Below are 23,339 nucleotides of genomic sequence, written 5' to 3'. Positions count from 1 at the left end.
TTAAGATAGGCATATTGTGTATTTTGGGGTTTGTATTATAGAAGTAGATTTGACACCCCCTCCCCAGGATTATGGGAATCTATAATAGTATTTGGATCCAATGTTGATTTGAATGATTTTTTTTTAAAGGTTAGTTTTAGTAGTAGAAAAATGAAGATGATGCAACGTTTTCGGTGTCTTTTCATGGGATGAGATTTATCTTCTGTCTGTTTCAGTGGAGAAAGTTAAGAACCAGTGGGATGGTACTCAGCATGGGGTTGAAGTACGTCAGCATCAGCTGAAATGCATGCTTACTGACAGCATAAAATGGGATGACCAGAAGCAAGAAATGGAGAAGTTAATTGGACAGTATGAGATCCATCTACATGCTCTCTTACAGTCTTCTAAAGAAAAGCTTACCAAACAAATTTCAGAAAACAAAGTGAGTTCAAGTATGCTTTCTAATGCAAAACTGTGGTTCATAGATTCAGTTTAACATCTTACTCCTGTCATACAGTTAATTCATAAAGACAAATAATGTGATACAGCTCCTTCTGATACACCTGCAAATTGAAGAGTTTTATGAAAAAGTCCAGGCAGTAGGATTTCTATACTTCGTAGCTTGAGCTTTTCTTAGATACCATCCAGACCCGTTTCCATTTTTAGTTAAAAAAAAACAACAGCCAAAACTTGGGGAACTGCCAAGTTAGAGCTGGGGAGGGCAGGGGAGGGAGTGATTGTGGTGTTCATGACCTTCTGCTGATTAAATTAAGGAGTGGTGCATGTGTCTTCTAATTGGATTAAAATGAATTTTCCACAGATATATTACTGCTTGCCAGTGCTTACCTGACATTAAATCTCATCCATCCCTGATGTGTGTGTATATGTGTACACACACACACACACACACACACAAATTCAGAATCTTGATGGGAAGAACAGACCAATTTTTACCATTCTTTTAGCAGTTTAGGAACAGTGGAGATTACTTTTTACTGTTTAAAACAGAACAGATTCCTTTCTGATTAACCCAGAGACATTAATTTTTTTTATCTAAAATCCTATACTTATATTTGAATGGGGGCATTACCTATTCTTGTGGGCCCTTTGTTGCAAAATGTCATTGATTTAGTTCAAGATATTGACTCAGAGTTTACTTGCAGTCTTAAACATCTTTTTTCATCCTAATCTTGTACTGTCTCTCCTCTACTGCCTGCTCCATCTTTGTAGAGTTAGAAATCTTCTGCTTCTGTGCTTTCCCAGAGTTTTAATTTGTCTGGAGAATGATTTATCTTTGTTAAAGCACCCATTGTCTTATATAGCACTCTTAATCTAGTTACCAAATTAAACCATTTTCTGGGCCTTTACAAGGTCGGGTATATATGCTGGGCTCAAACAGAAGCATCAGGTTTTTTTCTGAATATGTTTGACAACCTTTATCCTCTCAGGAAAAAAAGAAAGAAAGAAAAAGCCAGCATTTGTTATCTTTCAGTATCCTTTCAGTAATCTATTAATGATACTAGATTCCTGAAATGATATAAGATGTCAGTTTGTTAACAAATGAATACACATAGAATATTTAATCCATAAGTATATTGCCAATATACAAGAGGGAACACATTGGAGGTTTCTGTGATTCTAAAATTATGGTTCAAAGGAATCGGAATATAAATGCCTACCCCAGAATCTACGAAATAGATTCTTAGAGACTGGTGATAAATTGTGACAGAAACATTATTTTAGCCACCAGGCTAGAAATCAGGAGAGTGCGAATTCTAGTCCTACCTTAGGCACAAAAGTTAGCTGGGTGTCTCTGGGCCAGTCACTCACTCTCAACCCAACACACCTTACAGGTTTACTGTTGTGGAGGTTTAGGTATATTCACTGCCTTGAGTTCCTATTGTATTGTTACTTGCGATTATATACAAGAATGCAAACCTAGTTTTCCTTGGCTTTGTTTCTGGATTTGTCATTCCTATAGTTTCCAAGGAATAAACAATCATCTTGACATCATATAAGAGATACAGTATATCCATATTACTTATCTTTTTTTTTTTTTAAAAAAAATATGAATGGAATACTTTGCATTCTTAAAAGCTTACGGATTTATCAATAAATAAAATTTGCTTTCCAAAAAGCTACTGGAATACAGAAGAATATTTAACCTGGTAAATCTGGGTAATTAATAAAGTAAACATATTTTCCTTACTATTTTGATAGACTCCAAATATTTGGAAAGCAACAATATTTTGTTTCTACTAATATTTATCTGTATTTATCATTCCGAGTTAATGTTTCATTGTTGCATTTATAGTACTGCATTAGATTTTTTAATGGAAAAATTGAACCTTAAATATTGAAACATAATATATGTCAATAATCTTATAAGGAAAATAAAAAAGTCAAGAATAAATAATATTTTCTTATTATAAACCTATTTTATATTTATTCTTATACATATCGTAATGCATAATGATTTACCAGCATTATATTTCCCCTACACTTAGAAAATAAATGATTTAAACAGCCTTTATGCTCTTTTTATTTGACATCTCTGTTTTATTTTTGAGAGTCTAAATAAGAAACAAGGTTATGGTTTCAAAAGTAATAAAATAAACTTTCTTTGTACGTTGATCATACCTATATATGGAAACTAGTGCCCTGTTACTTTAAGACTGGGAAGGAAATATCTAAAAAATATCAGTTGTTCATACTTATAAAATAAAGAAAAGCCTCATGAGAAGCATTTAAAGATTATCCATATATCCCTTTTTAAAGAAACCCCTTTATCTTTCTCCTTGCTATCTTCAGTTACAAGCCACTTGAGCAAGTCACTTGAGTCAGAATGTTTTTTCCCCCCTCCTAAAGTTGTAAAATGTGATTTTAGCAATGCTAGCAGATGCTCTGTAAAAAGATTCAAAAATTAAATTCCAGGTCTCTGCAGAGTGTGTATGGTCTCCCATTTTTTTTAATCATGTACCCTTATCAATAGTTCTTTTCTTTGGGCATTTACCTTTACTGCATGCTTGCTTGCATGCATGTATGTTTACACACACACACACACACACACACACACACACACACACACACATGGAAAAAACTGCACACACACATGGAAAAAACTGTTTTCACCAGCAGAGTGCTAGCAAAAGAAACTACTAGCAAAAATGGCATTTGAGCGCATGAGTGATGTCAAGTTGGCCACTCCCACTCTGGCCACTCCCCCCAGGTGAAACACAACCCTGATACGGCCCTCAATGAAATGAAGTTTGACACCCCTGGCACAGGTTGTGTCTCAACATAGGAAATGATCTCGGAGTATCAATTTCTCTCTATATGGCCTCTAGGCTGCAAACTCCATTTAATGCAGTCTTTCTTTTTCAATTTTTCTGCTTTCTCTCATTTTCTGCAGCTTTTCTAAAAAGCACAAGAAAAAGCTTGGCGCATTGGTCAAATAATACTATTGTACAGTTGCTGAATCTTCAACCTGCTTTCCACTTTTGTTATCTTTCCCTTTGTTATCTACTGTTGCTTCATAAAATCTGTTGAGTGAGTTTTGCTCGTAATCCATTTCCCAGTTTGCTCTCCCATTTTGCCTTCAGTCCATTTAGTCTAATGAAAATGTTCAATTTAAGACAGATATTTTAGCCTCCATATTGGTAATCTTGCTAATTCTGTCTTCTCCTCTACTAAAATGTAAGAATGAGATTTCTAGAAAAACAACTTCTAGAAGTAATGTTCTGTTTCTACAATGGGAAAAATGAGTATGACCTGAATTTTCATTTGTACGATTTGTTGCAACAGTTTGCTTTGCTTAACTTAATAGAAATGGTGATATAGATATTGTTCCCTGGTTGCAAAAAGGTGCAAAGCATTCAGTCCCATGGATTAAACCACTAGGAATTTGATACCCATTCCACCATTGCTGGTTTAGTCAACTTCATAAATTTTTAATGAAAAACAGCAATTAAATGATTAGAGATTTTGACTACTGTGTATTTACTTTTTAGATATTAATGCAAGATCTAGATAAAGGAGATGCCAGGATCATTTCATTTAATGAGCTGTCAAGTAAACTTCTTCAAGATTACAGTGGTGATGACACAAGAAATGTGAAGGAAATTATGAATCACTTGAATACCTCATGGATTAACCTGAAGCACAGGTGTGTATGTCTAAATTATACATAGGTGCACTCACCTTCACATTTCTAAGATGTGAATAATAGAAATTATGTTACTGGGCAGCAAGATATGATTTAAATTGGGGACTGTTTTCTTTCTTATCGTGGTATGTATGATTAAATCAAGAAGCCTGACATTTCTTATAGCTGTAACAAGGAAGGGAGCTGATTGGTCTTCTTACTCTCAAACAGGTAGTCCTTGATTTACAACCACAATTGAGCCCAAAATTTATGTTGTTAAGTGAGACATTTGTTAAGTGCATTTTCCCCCATTTTACGACCTTTCTTGCTTCAGTTGTTAAGTGAATCACTGCAGGTAATAAGTTAGTACCTTATTCTATCTCTTGGATAATAGACTACTCTCATAATATATGTACCTAGATCTATACACCCAACTGTTCAGCAGCTGAAGAAAAGGGAAGAGGGAGGTTAAGTACCATATATTATTAATTTAAGATAAGACAAGCTTGCCATTGAGATAAGAGGAGCTGTCCAAATATGTTTTGTGACATACGTAGAATTTTTGCTGTGACTCGGAAATAGATGTAGCAGAATCTGTTTCCAAAACATCCTTTGACATTTAATAGATAGATACAGGATTTGTGTTTTTTCTCCCCCCCTCCCCCCCAACCGCAGTCAGACAGAAAAGACTGTCACTTCCACTTCCTGATCTAAAGCAATAATGATTTGGTCCTAATTTCACTTGAATTGAAGGAGGTTCTGCTAAGGGGATCTTTTCATTGATGGTATGTCAGTTGTGAAATAGCTTCTGCAGTTGATATCCCTAGCATATATTGTATTCTTTTCAGAATCAAGTGAAAACCATTTTCTTTCATGTAATTTAGCCTTTCTTATGTTAAAATGTTTATAGAGCCCAAAAATGGTTAGCCACTACTGTTACAATGCCACTTTTCGTCAACTGTGTGATTTGTATATATACGCAAGTTTATCTGAGGGAATGTCTACTTGACCCATTAGAGTGGGAGTCAGGGAATGCTGCAGGTCCCATTCCTGAGTGAGATATACCTGGTGGGATGCAGAAGAAAGGCCTTCTCCGTGGTGGCTCTCTCTCTCTCCGGAACATCATTCCCCAGAGATTAAAATGGCCCCCTCTCTAATACTCTTCCAGAAGGCACTGAAGATCTGGTTCTGCCAGTGGGCCTGGGGAACCCAGAGCGGGATGGAGCCCATCAAATGGCTCATGCGATCTGCTGTCTTTGGGTGGGAGGTGGGAGTTGGGGGGTGGTTTTTTAATTTATTTTTTTCCAGATTTTGTTCTATTGTACTTTATTAATTTGTTTGATTCTTTTTGTTAGTTTTTATTGTTTTTTATTTTAAATATGGTTTTACATTCTGTAAGCCACCTCGAGTTGCCATGGGTGAATAGGCGGCAATATAAATTCAATAAAATAAATGAATAAAGTTCAAATAATTGTTTGCATTCATTGTGTGAGAAGCTTTTCCATTTACTCATTCACAATCCCCAACAGGTGTGTGCCATTCTTTTCCTCGTACTGGCAGTTTTGTACCTTGTGCATATCAAGGGGAGGACTTGTGTAGTTTTCATACGTTTTCATGTTATTATTTTAGTATAAAATATAGTACAATTATGGCATAAGTTTTAATACAAAAAGAGTACAGCACTAGTTCCTAAAGCTGTACATAGCATATAACAAATGCATGCCAAATGTGCTGAGTCACCCAAAGAGTAATGTCTTCTCACTTTCCTGTAGTCACTGATTTTTTCCCTCCTTCCCTTCTATAGAACTTGCAATAGGCAGAATTGTTTGGAGGCTGACCTGAAGACGGTACATGGCTTGCTCAGAGACCTTGAAAAGTTCCTCAAGTGGATACAAGAAGCAGAAGCGACAGTTAATGTCCTTGCAGATGCATTGCAACGGGAACCCACTACTTCGGGAAGGGGTCCTGGAAGGGAACTGAAGAAGCAGATTGAGGTAAGAGGATGACTAATTCTACATGTGAGAATATTTTCTATGTTTTTCTAGACCTTAAAATGGTAAAATCCATTTTCGGCTGCTAAATAATCTTACTAAAGGATAACTATAAGATTAATGCAGAAGATAAAACTTGTCAGCACAGGATAAATATTTAAAGGGTGGTCATTAAATGTCTGCTGAAAGAAAAGCAAGTGACTTGTTGAAATTGAGTGCCTGTCTCCTGAAAATGAACAGAGAGCAAATGTTTTATTATTGGATTGATAATGCAGTTTATAGTTCCTTCAGAGAAGCACCCACCATTTTCTTTGCCTATTGGAGAAAAGGTTTATATGTCTTGATTAGCCATGCAACAAATCCAGTGTTAGTTAGTGCCTTACATATCTACCAGAACAATCATAAATTGAGATCTCCCTGAATGGCAACTTCCTAAGCAACCAACTTGCCCAGCTTTTCTTCTTGTCTGATCAGAAGGAAATAAGAGACCGTTTTTGCCCAGTGTGTTGCTATGAGTTACCTCCTTATATCTGTATATGAGGAAAGAATGATTGCAGTATGTTTGTTTGGCAGTAGGAAGGAAACTGTGCAGAGGTGTCTTACTTTTTCTCAACAGATTTGGGTGTTCCACTTTTCTCTGTCTCTCACACACTCCAGTTGGAAAAAAAACAAACCTTGCTCTGCATCAGCTTTATGGGAAGATTGACCAATGATGGGGCATGCTTGCAAAAGAAAGAGAAAGAAAAAATAAATAATGACTTTTCTTGTTCTATATAAATAAGTATGGGTAAATCCACACTAATGAAACTAAAAGAATAGCTTTAAAAACCTTCATCTGGTTCACTTTTATTCAGTCAGTTTCTTTTATATTTTTTTCTGAGCAAATCATTTATTTTGAAGATGCATAATTATAATGCAGTTACCTCTTTATCAATTAACTTCTATAGATTACTCAGTTCATTGCTTCCTTTTACCCCCAACTGGATGAAGTTTAAAGTTACAGTTGCTGAAATTCATTCAAATGCCACAACAAATCTGAATTTCACATTCCTAGATGGCCTTAGATGAATGAGTAATTTAGAATGTGCTCAATGTTGGTTCTGAATGTTTTTATGTTGAAAATAATTACAAGACGGCTTTTGTGTTAAAGTAATTACAATATGGTTTTTTATGTTAAAGCAGCCTTAAAATAATTCAAGGACAAATGTATTTTGAAGACCGTTTGGAAAATGAATGGCTGTATCTCAACATATGGTAACTTTTAATCACAGTTCATTGTGATTTCACCACTATAAAGTATTGGCAATAGTAGGACAAATTATTGTAATTCTATAAAAAGCTGTCACTCTATCTGATGAGTTTCATGATTGCTTCGTGATGCATTTGGGAAGCTGAGGACAAAGATACAACCATATTCATCTTGCTATCAATGTACGTTCTGTCTGGAGAAATCCATATTGGCTTTCAAGCTCTGTTAGTTGAGTAATGTAATTTAAGCAGGCACAATTTTCCTGGAGCTGTTCTTACATTGGAGAAAACATATGGAGGTCCTGTATTACATCATGTAAACATTTAATAGTTGTTTTCATCCTGAAGACTAATACATGTATGCTTTCTCTATGAATCATTTGCTTTCAGAATCATCTGCTATAATGTAACATTGCAAATAAATTGGACAAAATGCATATTTCACAGTCATGCCTGTAAACAGTGAAAAAACAGGCCTTTGATGGCCAGCAAAATTACATTTGGTTTCAGCTAGTGAAAATTTGTGAGTGATACTGTAAATGTGCAGAACTCATTGTGAAAACATTCCTTCATGGGGTTATGCCTAAGATATGGCGCATGGGGTTAGATACGTGATTGCTAATTTTTAGACAATGTCTATTGTTTGGAAAAGACATTTTTTAGAAACATTCTGGAGGCCGTTCTTCCTAGTGGTTTCACATACAATAGTTATATTTTTGTTGTTGCTCACATAAATTTCTCTCTTTGGTTACAATTATACTTTCTCTTTTGTAGGGCTTTTTAAATGCACAGCCTTCTCGGTTGGTTTGGACTGTCTCTTTGAATACTATTTTTTTCAGTTGGCTGATCATGGATGTCAGGGTCCACAATTCCATTAGCAAAAATTCTCAAGCACGCTTCTCACATTGCCTGAATCAGAAGTGGAGGAAAGGTGGAGGTGCTCCTTCAGGAGTTTTTTATATTTAAAAAAAAGGCATACAAAAATATACGAATAGCTCAGTGAACAATAGTTCCTTAAAAATGGGATTGATTGAGACAATGCAATCAATATGTAATCAAAGTAAAGCTTGATAGCTTGACATTCTGTCATCCCTGGAAAATATCATTTCTGTCATTTTTATTAGTTTGTTGTGTTCCTTCTTCAGTTCTGCACATTTTGAGCCAATATACATTATATAGCTATTTACCAGGCATTGCTGACTAACTGCTGTTGAAGATGAATGAGTTCATACTTCAAAGAATAAAGGACAGTCTCTATTTAATGTAACTTGAGATCACCCAACAGAGAGAGTACATTTGAAGTCTCTCTCGTTGAGTAAATACAATCTGAGATGGGTTTGAGCTTTGGACTAGATGTATAACCAAATTATTCTCTTCTGACAAAAAACATTAGAAGCGTGTGTGTATGTGTCAGTGAGTGAATGAGTGAGATTTATTCCTTGATGCATTATATCAGGGGTGTCAAACACAAGGCCCGCGGGCCAAATCCGGCCCGCCAGACCTCGTCTGATGGCCCGCGGTGCCGCCGCCAGCCTTGCAGCCTCCCCCCCTTTTTTTTCAATGAATTTACTCCGTGCCTGCACGGAGTAAATTCATTTTAAAAATGGCTCAAGTTAAAAAAAAATAAAATTACTTACCTTCCGGGACCTGGCCCGACTTCTTCCTGCCCCGCACTGCTCCCTGGGCGTCGGACGTGACGTCATCACGTGACGTCCGCCCGACATCTCCAGGGATCAGAGGAGCGCGACGCGCGCAGAGAGGAGCAAGAAGAAAGAAGTAAAAGAAAGAAAGAAGTAAAAGGTAAGTAAAGTAAATGGAGGGGGCAGATGGCTGGGCACTATAAAAGGGGGCAGATGGCTGGGCACTATAAAAGGGGGCAGATGGCTGAGCACTTTAAAAGGGGGCACATGGCTGGGCACTTTAAAAGGGGGCACATGGCTGGGCACTATAAAAGTTAAAAAAAAGGTAATGCCTTGTGTTTTCCATATGTTTAATAAACAGTGTTTGGCAATATTTGTATGTTTAAAAAAAAATAATGTTTGTTACCAAAAAACATTTTTCAATACATTGTACAATAATTGTACATTTGAATATCTACTTGTCATTATTCTGACTATGTTTCTGCTTTCAGAGCTAGTTATTACTTACATTATTACAAAAAACAGTAATAATTGAAAGCAGTGACATTAATTTATGATAATAAAGAGTGGACACATAGACCTACAGATACAACCGGCCCTTTGATGGGGACCAAACTGCTGATGCGGCCCCCGATGAATTTGAGTTTGACACCCCTGCATTATATCATTGGCATGCATTTGGTTGGTAGGGGGGTTTCTGTTAAACATTGAAGTCTGTTTTATATTTTTTCCTAAGATGATGATGATGATAATAATAATAATAATAATAATAATAATAATAATAATAATAATAATAATAATAATAATAATAATAATAATAATAATAATAATAGTAACATTTCAATATAAATTAAATGTCAGAATTATATAGGAGAAGAATAGCTATTTTCCTGAATTGGGTTACTAATTCTGTATGTTTCACATTTTCTTTTTATGTTATAGAGACATTTAATTTTAGTCTAGAATGCTTCTGAAATATGAATGAGATGTTTGAACTGGTATGGAGTTATTTTCTGTCAGTTATCACTCTATCTAGTCTTTCATTTCATATGAATTATTTTTAGTTGTTTAAGCAATCTATTTGCGTTATACAATGAACTGCATGTAATCAGATAATCTTGTCTGAAGACGCTCCAGTGTGTTTATAATGAATTATACATGTAAAAGAATAAGCATCACACTGCTCATTATGTTCTGTCCTTAACAAAAGTACTTGATTGATGGGATTTTTTAACTTTGTTATGCATTTTTCAAGGAAGATTTTTTGTTCCACTACCTATGGTATGGCTACTTTAGTTGGTTATACCTTCATTAAATATAAATGGTAAAATCTTTCAGCCTGTTTAACTTTGTATTGTGAAAGAACACTTCATAAGTCCCAGATCTGTGTATTATGAATGACAGTTCAAAGCACTGAAAGGATGAACACACATGCCTCTTTGCGATTATTAGAGTTATATTTTGCTTTTTGACAGGAAGGCGAAGTGGCATGCAGTATATCCCTTTCTCCAGAGAATAGGCTTTTCTTGATGCTACTGCACTGTAGTGTCCTTAGCAAACAGAAAAAGCACGATTATAACATTTGAGGGGAAAGCTTAAAATCTTTCACTGATGTTATTTCCTGGTTATTTCCATCCAGTTGCTTAGAGAACTTGAAAGCAAACCATTGTAACTGCTTTGCTAGGGGTCAACCTAGGAGATAGGACTAATGCTTTCACCTGTGTGTCCTAGATGAAATTAGAATAAGGGAGCTGTGCCCAGCTGAATCCAAGTTTCTATCCATCTATCAAAGAAAATAATGCTGACTAAAAATTCCAAAGATGGCATTGAAATTGTATTTTTGGTTGCATGCACAAAATAAATTTAAACTGGATCTTACTGAAATGTTTATTTAAACCCAAAGTGATAGTGTCAAAATGACTATTTGGATTGCATGTTAATAGCATTATAATTTTTTTAAAAAAGCTGATGAGATTGGGATATAGCAATGCTGAGGATCAGAGGTGGTATTCAGCAGGTTCTGACCAGTTCTGGAGAACCAGTAGCGGAAATTTTGAGTAGCTCGGAGAACCAACAAATACCACCTCTGACTGGAGATTTTATAGTATCCTTTCCCTGCCACCCCCACCAAGCCACGCCCACAGAACCGCTAGTAAAAAAATGTGAATCCCACCACTGCTGAGGATGGCAGAATGAAGTAAAATATTCATGTACTATTAAAATAGAACTAAACTAAAATTAGTAAAGGAGTTATTGTATATTGTCAAAAATGTTCTTGCCACATGTTAGAAAGAAAACATTCTATTTTAAGAAGATTGGTGATGCAGTAAGGAACATTGATTCATAGCATCAGAAAACAAATAAACTACCTGGACAAAGCAGATTCTTATGCTAAGAAAGCTTAGGAAGCAAATTCTTTTTCTAAGTTAATTAGAGGCCTGGAAAAAAGTGTTAGGTTGGCTAATTATTTCTGAAAAAAACCAACTCTACTACAACTGTAATCCATATGTGTGTCAGTAAAATAGTCAGTGTTGCTGACACACTTGTTTAATCTATAATCTTAAACAGTATCCTGTGGGAAGATACACAGAAAGACAATACTTGCATATTACCTTTGTATGTTTATCTTTACAATATTCCCTTAGGAGGTAAGCATTGTTATGGATAGCTCAGAAAAGGAAAGAAATTTTAAGTGAAGAAAATAAGGCTGCATTTTCTCTAAATTGAGAAATAAGAAATAAACTTCCTCACATTCATGCATTTCATACTGCATGAATATGAGGAAGTTTAAATACATACTGCAAAATTAGAAAACTAACAAAAAGTTTAACTAATGTATGTAGTTAGAAGCATTGGAAATTACTGTAAACAGATAACAGATAATCAGAGTTGGAAGGGACCTTGTAGGTCATCTAGTCCAACCCCCCACCCAAGCGGGAGATCCAACACTATTTCTGACAAATGGCAGTCCAATCTCTTCTCAAGTGATGGCGCTCCCACAACTTCCAAGGGAAAGCTGTTCCATTGATTGATTGTTCTCACTGTCAGAAAGTTTCACCTTATTTCCTGCTTAAATTTCTCCTTGTTCAGTTTCCATCCATTATTCCTTGTCTGGCCTACAGGCACTTTAGAAAATAGATTGACCCCTTCCTCCCTGTGGCAGCCCCTCAAATATTGGAAGACCACTATCATGTCTCCCCTGGTCCTTCCCTTTACTAGACTAGCCAAGCCCAGTTCCTACAACCGTTCATTGTATGTTTTAGCCTCCAGTCCCCTAATCATCCTGGTTGCCCCTTCTCTGTACTTTTTCTAGAGTTTCAACATCTTTTTTATAATGTGGTGACCAAAACTGGATGCAGTACTCTAGGTGTGGTCTTACTAAGGCTTTATAGAGTGGTATTAGTACTTCCCTTGATCTTGATTGTATCCCTCTGTTAATACAATTTAGGATTGCATTAGCTTTTTTGGCTGCTGCTGTATACTGCTGGCTCATATTTAAATAAACATTTAAATATTGACTAAATCAGAAATTTATCAATTTAACAAAAGAAACCATAGTATCTAAAAGCTGTCCATGAGTCAGTGAAAGAACCATTTAGTATCATATTTGTTATTTGATGGAAAATAGGAACAATATTAGTATATTAATTGAAGAAAGAGAAAGAGGAAGTAGAAATACTTATTTGGCTTTGAAATTTAATTGGTTCTGGCCACATTGAGGCTTCATTGGATACAATGGTAAATCATTGTCGATTGTTACCTGCACAGCTTAAGGTTTGAAAATCCCCTACAGGCCCTCTTTGCTTCCAACATGGATATAAGAAGATTGTAAAAGATGTTTATTTTCAACAGCTTATTTAACTATGTGGTTGGTTAAAAAAACAGTGATTTTAGTGGTTTAGGAAGCAAGCCAATTTAATATTGCTTTCTAATATTAGCTTATTTTTGTAAGCTATAGTTCCAGTTCACTTTAACAATACCTCATTGAGAATAGATACAAACATCTTCCATAGGGCTTCAAGGAATTTAGTTTTAAGTTTGAATGCTGTCAGAATAAAGGGAAAGATGTAGAATTTAATTTTAAAAGTGCTCATTATGAAATTGTGTTGAAAGTAGCAACTAGAATAATGGATGGTTAAGGACTTGCTTTACTTTGGACTTTGCCAGTTTTTCTCTTCCCCCTTTTTTATTCTAGCCATCATTCTGTGTCTCCATTTTGAATATCCCAGTATTTGGTATGTTATTATTAATTGATATCAAATTATTAACCAATACAATCTGTCTCTATTCTTTTTCTTTCCACATGAGCTAATCAATAACTATATCTTTCAGCATCTTTGCTTTGTAGGGAACAATAGAATCACACTGTTAAAATAATACACAATGTATTCTAACTTTCTAAGTTCAGTATATATAGATAACATGAACAAGCTGATTTATGTCTTTTCATTGTCAGGCATTTTTTGTGCTCTGAACAAGATCATGTTTACAAGACCTTGGAAAAATTTGGTAATGTTAATGCACTAAGTAGTTGGAAGCAAGGACAGCATTATAGAGACATATTTATGTATGCATGCATGAAAATATTACTTCTTAATATGCATGATTTTAATTTGAATAAGACTAGAATTCTAGGTTTAGAATAAAAAAGTAATTCATGGGCCAGTCATTCCATGAAATGGCTAACTAGCACATTCTAATTACTGACACATATTTTTATTTGTTCATGATAAAGTATACAGAACCCCACCAAATTATTTTTCAGGCCTTTTCATAGTTCACCATAGGTCACTATCAGGAGTAATTTTTTTCTTTACTTGCAATATTATGTTTTGGGAATGGCTTTTTCAAATATGTCAATATTTTAACTGGTAACACTTAAAATTGATCTGTTTGTATTCATTTGGTGTTGCTTGATGCATATTGATTGCTTTGGGTTTTTTTTCCTGATGTCCGATAATTTTGTTTTTTAATTGTGTGATTTTCTGATATTATAAGGTTTTTATTATTGGCTTGGATACTTTTGTAGAAAAATGATTCATACATTCTTAAATGTATAGTATAACATTGCTTTATATTCCTAAAGAAAATTACAAATTAGTTTTTTATACTCTAACATACACTGAAACCTATACACATAGAATCAAGAAACAAGGTTCTAAATATTCAATGTATATCAAAGCATTCATTGATTTTGCTAATGGCTATAAATTGGTTAGATGTGCAAGAATCTTTGAAGTTCTAGCTGGTGGAGGCATAAATCTCATCTTTCTGTGGAAATGGATCCAATTAAATCATTACTGTCAAGCAACTACAGTATTTATAGTTTGTGACTTTTCTATTCTGATGTCTCGGTCAATGAATATATGGAGGCTCTAATCACATGCAAAAAAACATGCACCTAAGTTTTGGTTGCTGGCTTGGGTGAGCCATTTAACTTCCCTGAATTTTTGAGCAGTTGCTGGAGTGAAGTATCAATCTACTCAGCATCCAGATTCATAAATTGATTGCTTTTAAAAAAAAAATACAGTTGGAATTATCACATGGAATTCAGAAAAGCAAAAACCAATGTTAAATATAAAATTGTTTCCCCCTCTAAATATCTAAACCATTTGATATTTGAAGCATTGAAAAGTTGTCATTATTTTGGGCTTCTCCCAATTACTTGCATTCATGATTTTCCAATAAGAAAGGAACATACATTCAACAAAGTAGACACACCACATACACACACACAAAACATACGAAGGGTAGCAGCAGATAGGAAGAACTATGAGTGGCTTCTGATCCTTGAAAAGTTCATGTGATCCCTGCTTGTCTCTTATGGTTTCAGCTTTTTTTCATGCTAATATTGTATGTTATAGAGTAGACTATGCCATGCAATTTTGCTGCTGTTTCAAATCAGATGCTTTGTAAGTTGGGCTTATTAGGAATTGTTTCGAGTATAACTGAGGTTCCAGATTTACTGACTAAAATTAGGTTCTTTGCACATAATAATCAATTCTATTTATGGTTGAATTCTCACATAATTTATATTGTCTGGTATGGGTCTCCCTTTCTTGAATATCACACAGGCCAGTTTTGCTCATCATAGTCCTCTATGGAACATATTTGCTTACTGATTTTGAATGGGTAATAAGTAGGTGATATGTTCAACAAGATGTTGGGCTAGATGAGTTGTTTGCTTTGGTGATCTAGTTCTGTCTAAAGCACAAAGATGAAATAAGATGAAACTTGCTGCCCGATTGTTAGAAGCCAAAATTCCTATTGAAGTTCTATGTGTGTTGTGATGATCTATCTCATCTTTCTTAAGTCAAGGTAACATATTAGGGTTCCTAGGCATTACTCTCCTGGGTACTGGCCTGATTACACTTAGATTGATGGTGTTTAAGCTACCTTACAGCATCCTCTGCCTTTTTAAAAACATGATGTAACATGTGATAGCACTTGCCACAATGGGAGCATGTTCTTGCTGCTAAACTCACATTATCTCTCGCAGCAAGAAAGGTTTAATGATACTACTTGTCAGAGTTTGTTGCCAAGATTTAAAACTGTGAAGTTCCTGACCACGGAGCAGACAAGAAGGTAGAGTAATAAAATATATAAAACCATTTTTAAAATAAATAAATAAATAAAACCAAGTATTTCTGTATCTTGCTCAGTGGAGAAGCTTTAGTGGGAGATTTCACTCGAACTATTCTACGTTCATACTTCTGCATGTAGCATTCTTCTTCTGGGAGCTCTCGAGGCAGATTAGCTTAGGAGAGTTTTTACAAGATAGGGTTTTGCCCCTGTAGATCTACCTTTTGTGGACAATAATCTAGCTTTTGGAGAGCAGCCACTATGTGATTTATTGTCTTTTAATGTATGGCTGCTATAATTAGGGCAGGTATCCCTCTGTTCTTATAAAATTTAGAGCAGGCTGTGTGATTCACTTGCTCCGCAGCTCTGGCAGAGCTGCTTTCAGTGTGAGGGTGACAGCATCTTCCTCCGGAGTGAAGGAAGGAATGCCATTCCCTGTTTTTCTATGAAGCCTATCCAGGAGGAGAACTATTAGATGATGTCAGAGCAGGCTTCCCGGAGGAATTGTGCTTCATCTCTGCAGCTTTACCTCGTCAATTAATCAACATTTGCTGGTATGTAGTTCTCCACTTCGAAGCAGGCGTCTCTCTCTCTGATCAACAACTTCTCTCTTTCTGGAACTGCTAAACAAACCCAGCCTTTGAGGATGCAGGCAGGCTTTGCTTTTTGTATGTATTTGGCTCTCTAGAAAAAGGAATACTTCTAGCATGATGCTTATTGCCTATGCCTTTGAGTCTGTCCCTTGGAAAAGCTGTTTTGGAAGCGAGCATGCTCAGAAAGCTGGCAAATCATTGTCCAGCGACCGAGAGAAAATGCTGGGTGCTCTTCATTTATAATGCAAATTCTGAGGTGCCTTCGGAAGTGTGGCAAACTTAAAATGATGGCGGTGGTGAGAACATCACTGCAGAAAGTTGTGGTGTTGCTACATCGCTTGCAGAGAATGGCAGTTTCATCACCACGTTACCAAAAGCTTTGCAAGGTGAGTCAAAACTAAAAAGTAGGACTGCTAATTCCATTACAATAACACATTGTTTGGGAATTTTGATAGAAATATATTTTTCCAAAAGGTCTAATACCAGTCATTAGAAATATGTTTTTGTATATACTTACTCCAATTATAGAGCTGCATAGCTGGTTTCTTTTCTTGCTTTTTAAGTCATAAGCAGGTAGGTATTGTTGGAAGTTCTCTGATGTGCAAAGTTAACTTAAACAGTGTAGTCTAACCATTCTTTTTCACAATAAAGTAATATGTTGTGGAAGTTAATGCCTTAGAAAGGAGTATCTGCCATTTACAGATTTACAGCTAAGTCTTCATTTATCATAGGATTTTTCTATTAACGAGTTTACCTTTTTCCTGTTTGAATTTTTTATTAAAAAGTTACAAATAAGGCATGACTTCTCATGCCAAAGAAACCAATGGTGACCCAGAGCTTTTGACAGTAACTTTTATTGCTCTTAACATAATTTTCCTTTCCCTTTTTGGAGTGTTAAAATTGCTGCTTCACAAACTCCACTATTGTGGGACTTTGATTTTGTAGAAGTGGTTTTTGGAATATGGAAAATTAATTTAGTGATCTTCAACTATATTATTAAGTTCATTAACTTCAAAATTTAAATTGTGTACTAAAAGTCATGTTTAAACCAGAATTGGAATGGGAGAGAGCAGGTCAACATGGTGCTTCTGGAAAGTTATTGGAAAATTAAAGTAGTCTTTTTAAAAACTAAACAAAAGAAAACTTTGGACCATTATTGCAACAAACATGAATCAATTATAAATATCAGAGTAGAAAAACATTTGATTCTGTGGGTAGAACTTGTGAAATTCTTATTTTTGGATTTAATCTTTACTAGTGTCTTCAGTGTGAAACAATGATTTATTGTGAAAAATGATTTTCTATCATTACATATGTATAAACAGAATGGAAATGTGTTAGAATTTTGGATGATAGCCCACTTTTATTTTCATTACTTCTGGGACATATGGCGGAAACAGAAAAAGATTCAGAAGTCATGTAGTAAATCAGACTATTCTATTACAGATGCAACTTTTCAAATGGTGGTTTGGCATTTTTGCATATTTCAATTACAAAAACAATTATAATTTGAAACTGCCAACTCTCTTGAGTAAAGATCAGATCTTATTTGGACAGAAATAATGTGTAATATATAGCTTTGTTAAATCGTACGAATTAAGTAAAAAGTTGTTGCTGTGAACATGTATAAATTTAGTTTTTCCTTATATAAAGAAAGACATGAATATTTCATCCTAAGGAGGAAAGTTAATTCAGAATTTTTTATTTTTGGAATGGAATGCTATGGAAGCTTACAGTGAAATATATCACCTGCTAATGGAATATTAAAGGTTGTACATTGGAAATGGAATTCCACTTGTGTTTGTCACATAGAAATGTATACAGCATGGAACAGTTAATTGGATATATAAATCTTGTTTGAAATTATTAGTTTCTAAGGGAGAAAGAGTAGTACTTTAAATTGCATAAGGTTGTTTTCATTTGGCCTTTAAAGTATTTTAAGTTGCTTGTAAATTTCACTCTAGTGCCATTGAGTAAATAGGTTACAATCCTCCAGCAGGTGTCAGTGTAAGGCAATAATAGATAATTATATTCATCACTTAATGGTCTAACAAAAGAATGCAATGTGGATTGCAAATGTAAAAACTATCATCAAAGAAGTAATGAACTGAAACTATCCTTGTGCTTATTTTATTATTACTAGATTGTAAAAATCAAAATGAAACAAAATGAAAACCTGAAATGCTGTCCATGAACATGTGCATCAAAATGCTCTTTATTATAGTCCTTATTTTCAACTGTATTTCAGTGTATTTGAGTATTGTTTCGTTTTAACACTATCTTCATTAGTAAGTAGTAAGACTTTTCATGGGTTGGCATGCAAAACAAGAGAGGGTTTGGGATTTAATTTTTTTTTTAAATTGTATATTTAAACTGTAATGCAACCTTTAGAAATAAGACTGAAAGAAACTGCTTATAAATTTGGCATATTAAATATAAAATATATTATATATATATATGTAGAGAGTTGGATATAAACCATCATCAATATTGACATGAAAAAACTTTCTAGACAATGAAGAAGGGGAACCACATTTCTTTGGCTATGGTGTTCCATCAGCTTTTTTTATATGAATGTATGAGATCTCTTCAGAGAAAGTATAATATTCTTCTCCAAATCCCAGTTTGCCACTTTCTGTGGCAATCTGACAATTTTGCAAGGACCAGACAATTCTCGCTTGCTGGATGGAGCCCAGATGAACAGGATGTGTAGGCAAGAAACACTTTCCTTTTAACAGCTGACTATAGATATTAAAGAAATGGGTCTCAGAAGCTCTCAGGATAAAAAAGCTTTCTTTACTCTAGTTCTTTCTCTTTAACAACTTTCCAACAGGTGTGGAGGGGTTCCCTTTATAAATCAAAATTCCGCAACTTTTCCAAATTCTTTTTTACCCTGAACTAGTTTTAGAATAGCACAGATTATTCTGTGATCCAAAACTGCAAATGTAATAACATATAACAATATTAAGAAAGGAAGTTACAAAACATACATGGAATGGAAAGAATGGAAAATATATGTAGAACATATGAATAAGGGCATATCTGAAATCCTAGTCCAATATGGTATATGCTGATTTATGCAAAATACCTTTTTGTTGTGAAGAAGGACAAACCAACACCAAACTTGCTCTGATCCAGCCACTCTTTCATCATTTTTCCAACACCTCTAAAGTAAGCATGTTAAAACAATTTCAGTTCATTGTGATAAAGTATCATTACATTGTACTCAGTCCATTTTAACTCCCTACATAGGTTGGTAGTTGGATATGTAGCCATCTGAAGTTATTTTTCAAATTAGTCTCATGCATATGTTATATTCCTTCTTATAGGATGTGTATATGTTCAATTTTCACTCATGATTGTTTTTTTATGAGTGGGATTATTGCTATCCAGTTCAGGATCCAATATCTCACTGAAGTCTCCCCCATAATAATAGAATTGTGGGAAATATCTAAATAATAGAAGCACTCATGAAACTTGGTGGGGAAGTCAAAATTAAATCCATAAATATTAATTATAACAATTACCAAGACCTTAATTAAAATTATATTTTAATTTAAAAAGTCCATTCTCATCTGTTATAGAATGTTGAACCTAAAAGTTGATGATAAGGATAGATGCCCCTTTTTAATCTAGTTGAAACACTCATTGAATGAATCTACCCAATCCAGTCTATGGACCAACAGTATATATATACTTCTATTTAAACAAATCTTCAATAAAAGGCAACATTTGTTTTTAAAGATTGGAGATTAATCAAGTCTATATATTGATTCCTATATTGTCTTAACCATGTAAACACAATACTTTAAATACTTTATTTTGGTAGATACAGACACACACACAGACACAGACACACACACAGAACAGACACACACACACACACACACAGACACACAGACACACACACACGACTTTTGAAAAGATATAATCAGGTTACTCAGAGATAGGAAAACAAGCTATTGGTCCACTGTTGTAGTATCTGGAAATAATATAGAAATATTTACCATTTCCCCAAATCAAGAGAGAGAATCCTGTTTTGAAGAACTGAGTCTCATTTAAATTCTGCATGGTACAGATTCTACTATGTAGTACAACAGAAGTTCCTTCAGACACACAACAAAAATTATTGATCACATGGTGAATCCCCCCCCCCCAAATCTAGAGAAAAAGGAAAAGGAGACCCATTAAAAAACAACGGGTTATAGCAATTCCACTGTGTACTTTGTCTTTTGACTGAAAAAGGTATATTCCTCTTCTAAGAATTTTGCTCCTCAAAAATCTAATTCTTACATTTTGTAGTTTGCCTTTCTTGGTTTGCATTTTTTAAAGAATAAAATTCGGTAGTAGTATTTGATTTCAGATTGGTTTAATAGTTTCAGTGTTTATCTTCACATAAACCTAATTGAAAAATAAAAATATAAAACAATATACTTGTTCGGCTTCTAATGGTTAGCTCAGACTTTAAAATACAGGTCACCCTTTCATATCACTTGTTAAGCAATCAATACTTTTAATTCTAAATGTGCACAAGAATGCAATTTAATTATCTTGAACAGAACTTAAGCTATAATTCTACTAGTTCCCCTAAATTTTTAATAGTTTTAAAACTGATGAGATAGAAAATTCAGTGTCATTTCCTGTAGTAATTTAAATGTAATACCAGACTAATAAATAGTAATAAACCTCTGAAAATCTGGGATGAGTTAGCAGTTTACAAGAATAGTATAATCCAGAACAGCTGCATATTCATTGTTTGGCAGGAAAACAGGTAGCTTTATTTACTGCATCAACACTAGTTAAAACAGTGTTTCTCAGCTTTGCTGGTTGGGAAATTCTGGGAATTGAAGTCCCCACATCTTAAAGTTGCTTAGGTTGAGGAATACTGAGGTGGAAGACTCAGGAATTCATACCCTTCTAACAAATTTACCAGTAAACTGAATGGTGGAATAAATCCAGTTTCCTTTCATATTCCTGTCCCTTAATTAATCTGATTAATAAGGCTACATGTCATACATATCCATAAAAATGTTTCGGACTGGATGTCGCCAGAGATTATATTCAGTTTTGTCTCGTTTTGGTGCCAGTTCGTGTCCAACTTCTTAGTCATGACTTAATGGTAAACCACAGACTTCTAGGTTTTACATAGCAAATATCTGTTTCTATACTAAGGCTCAATTAAAGTCTCACAGACAAAATGTGTTAAGAAATTGAATTGGTAGGAGAGCTTACTTGGTGGGAAGTAGCAGATATGGTGCAAGGGAGAACCTTGAAGTATGTAAACCTTGTATCCCAGGGAGCCAAAATGTGATCTCATTATGATCTGAAAGAATATGGGATTGTGAGTATGGAGCTAAACTATTCACAGATACTGGATAATGTAATGAGAATGGTAAATCACGCAGAAACTTATATGGGTGGCAGATGGTGATTTGTAGAAATTCTATGCACTTTGTCATGGCCCCAGAGTGTAAGAGTGAACTACAAATAGTCTCAACCCTTACAGGGAGAGAATATTAAGAATATACTTATGTGCAAAGCATGACTTCATAAAATTATCACGCTGCAAAAATCTGCTAAGGCTTGCGGATATATTCCATTGCCAAACTGGGTCTGCAGGATAACTACAGAAAAAAAGACCAACTATAGATATGTAGTCCATATGTGTGGACCTTGGTTAATTTCTGATTGTTCCAGTATGGATGCTCCTAAGAGAGGAAACAGAATTCTTAGTTTGAAGACCAGAGTTGCCAGGGTCAGAATCAAAGAGATTGAAGCCAGGTGAGCTGTGCAGATGCCCAGCACATCTAAGGATCAAGCTGCCTTCTGTCAGGTGAAGATGCAGGTGTCTATTATGCTCACACTGATGCAAGACTCTTTAGGGTTTTTTTATTCCTGCTTTTCTTTTTTTCTGACTGCTTTCGATTACCATACTGCTAAATTTGTATTATTGTTTATCTGAGATAACAAACTTTTGGAAAACTTGTTACAGGCATTTCCATTGTAATAGCATTTCCAAAGTTGGGTATGCAGTTTTTAGAATTTAGATATCTTACTTATATTTATTAAACTTCTATTTTTCTTCCTCTATTTAAAAAAATAAAATAAAAGGGGATTCATGTTTTGGCTCTAGTTTCCTATATTAAGGTTTGGCTGCAGAGAAAGTAGATCGTGGTTTATTTTTGCTGGCCTTTTTATTTAATGACCAAGCCTTAGTGCCATGAGAATGTTCAATAGTGTAAAGGAAAGAAGTTTATTTTCTCTTCCTCCTGAGAGGTACGATGGCTCAGTGGCTTAAAGATATTGCAGAAGGTCTGTACTCTAGGGACTTCTACCACCATGTGAGGGGGTGAGCTCCCATCACTTGCGCTCAGCTTCTGCCTCCGTAGCAGAAAACATGCTACGTGCAAGTAGATTAATAGGTACCACTTCAGTGGGAAAATAATGCCACTTTGTGCTGGAGCTGCCCAAATGTGATGCCCAAACGCGAGACAACATTGGTGGAGGGAAAAAGTCTCTGATGGCACTGCAGAACGCTGTTAACCATTCTGAGTGTGGGGTTAGTTCACCCTTTATGGTGCACTTCTGGATAGGTTGTGAGTGCACCGAATGGTCTAGCAGTCTTGAGCACCCCCCAAAAATGAATTTGTATTAACACTGTTGTCTCCAGGCTTATGTACCATTGCCATATACTAAATAAATAAATAAATCTTTTCCTTCTGCAAGGAAAGCATGTAACAAAGAAATTGGAACAATCCCATTTTCTTTTAGATGTAAGAGGAGCTTTATAGTGTCAGAGAACAGCCAGTTCTCTCAAAAATTATGCACGTGTTTCCCATTTATTGTTAATGTGTGGGGATAAGACCCAATGGGATAGAATGAGTTGTTGATGCATATATTTGTTGCCTGAAATCTAGACGTGCATAGTCAAAATGCTGTTATACATCAACAAAAAATTATACCATTTTAATTGAGCAAGAAGGTATCTAGGCAAATGAGTTCCATATGGAACCTGCCATGGTATGGCATACATACACACACACACATATATATATATGTGTGTGTATGTGTGTGTGTGTGTGTGTGTGTGTATATAGTGTTATAAATACAGCAACCACAACACACACACACACACACACACACATATATATATATATATATA

General features: G+C 35.0%; 1 protein-coding gene across 1 annotated transcript in view; it reads left to right on the top strand.

Annotated features, from left to right (window-relative positions):
* Positions 1-23,339, top strand: part of UTRN (utrophin) — a 359,787-nt gene that overhangs the window by 146,373 nt on the left and 190,075 nt on the right. Inside the window, exons 50-52 of the mRNA XM_026666216.2 lie at positions 216-421; positions 3,990-4,144; positions 5,928-6,117. Of these exons, the coding sequence (XP_026522001.2) occupies positions 216-421; positions 3,990-4,144; positions 5,928-6,117 (551 nt within the window). The remainder of the gene's footprint in view (positions 1-215; positions 422-3,989; positions 4,145-5,927; positions 6,118-23,339) is intronic.

The sequence above is a fragment of the Notechis scutatus genome, chromosome 1, assembly GCF_049901735.1.
Source record: "Notechis scutatus isolate UNSWTSFEM ecotype Mainland chromosome 1, rNotScu1.2, whole genome shotgun sequence".
Taxonomy (NCBI): domain Eukaryota; kingdom Metazoa; phylum Chordata; class Lepidosauria; order Squamata; family Elapidae; genus Notechis; species Notechis scutatus.
This window is presented reverse-complemented; position numbering and strand designations above follow the sequence as displayed.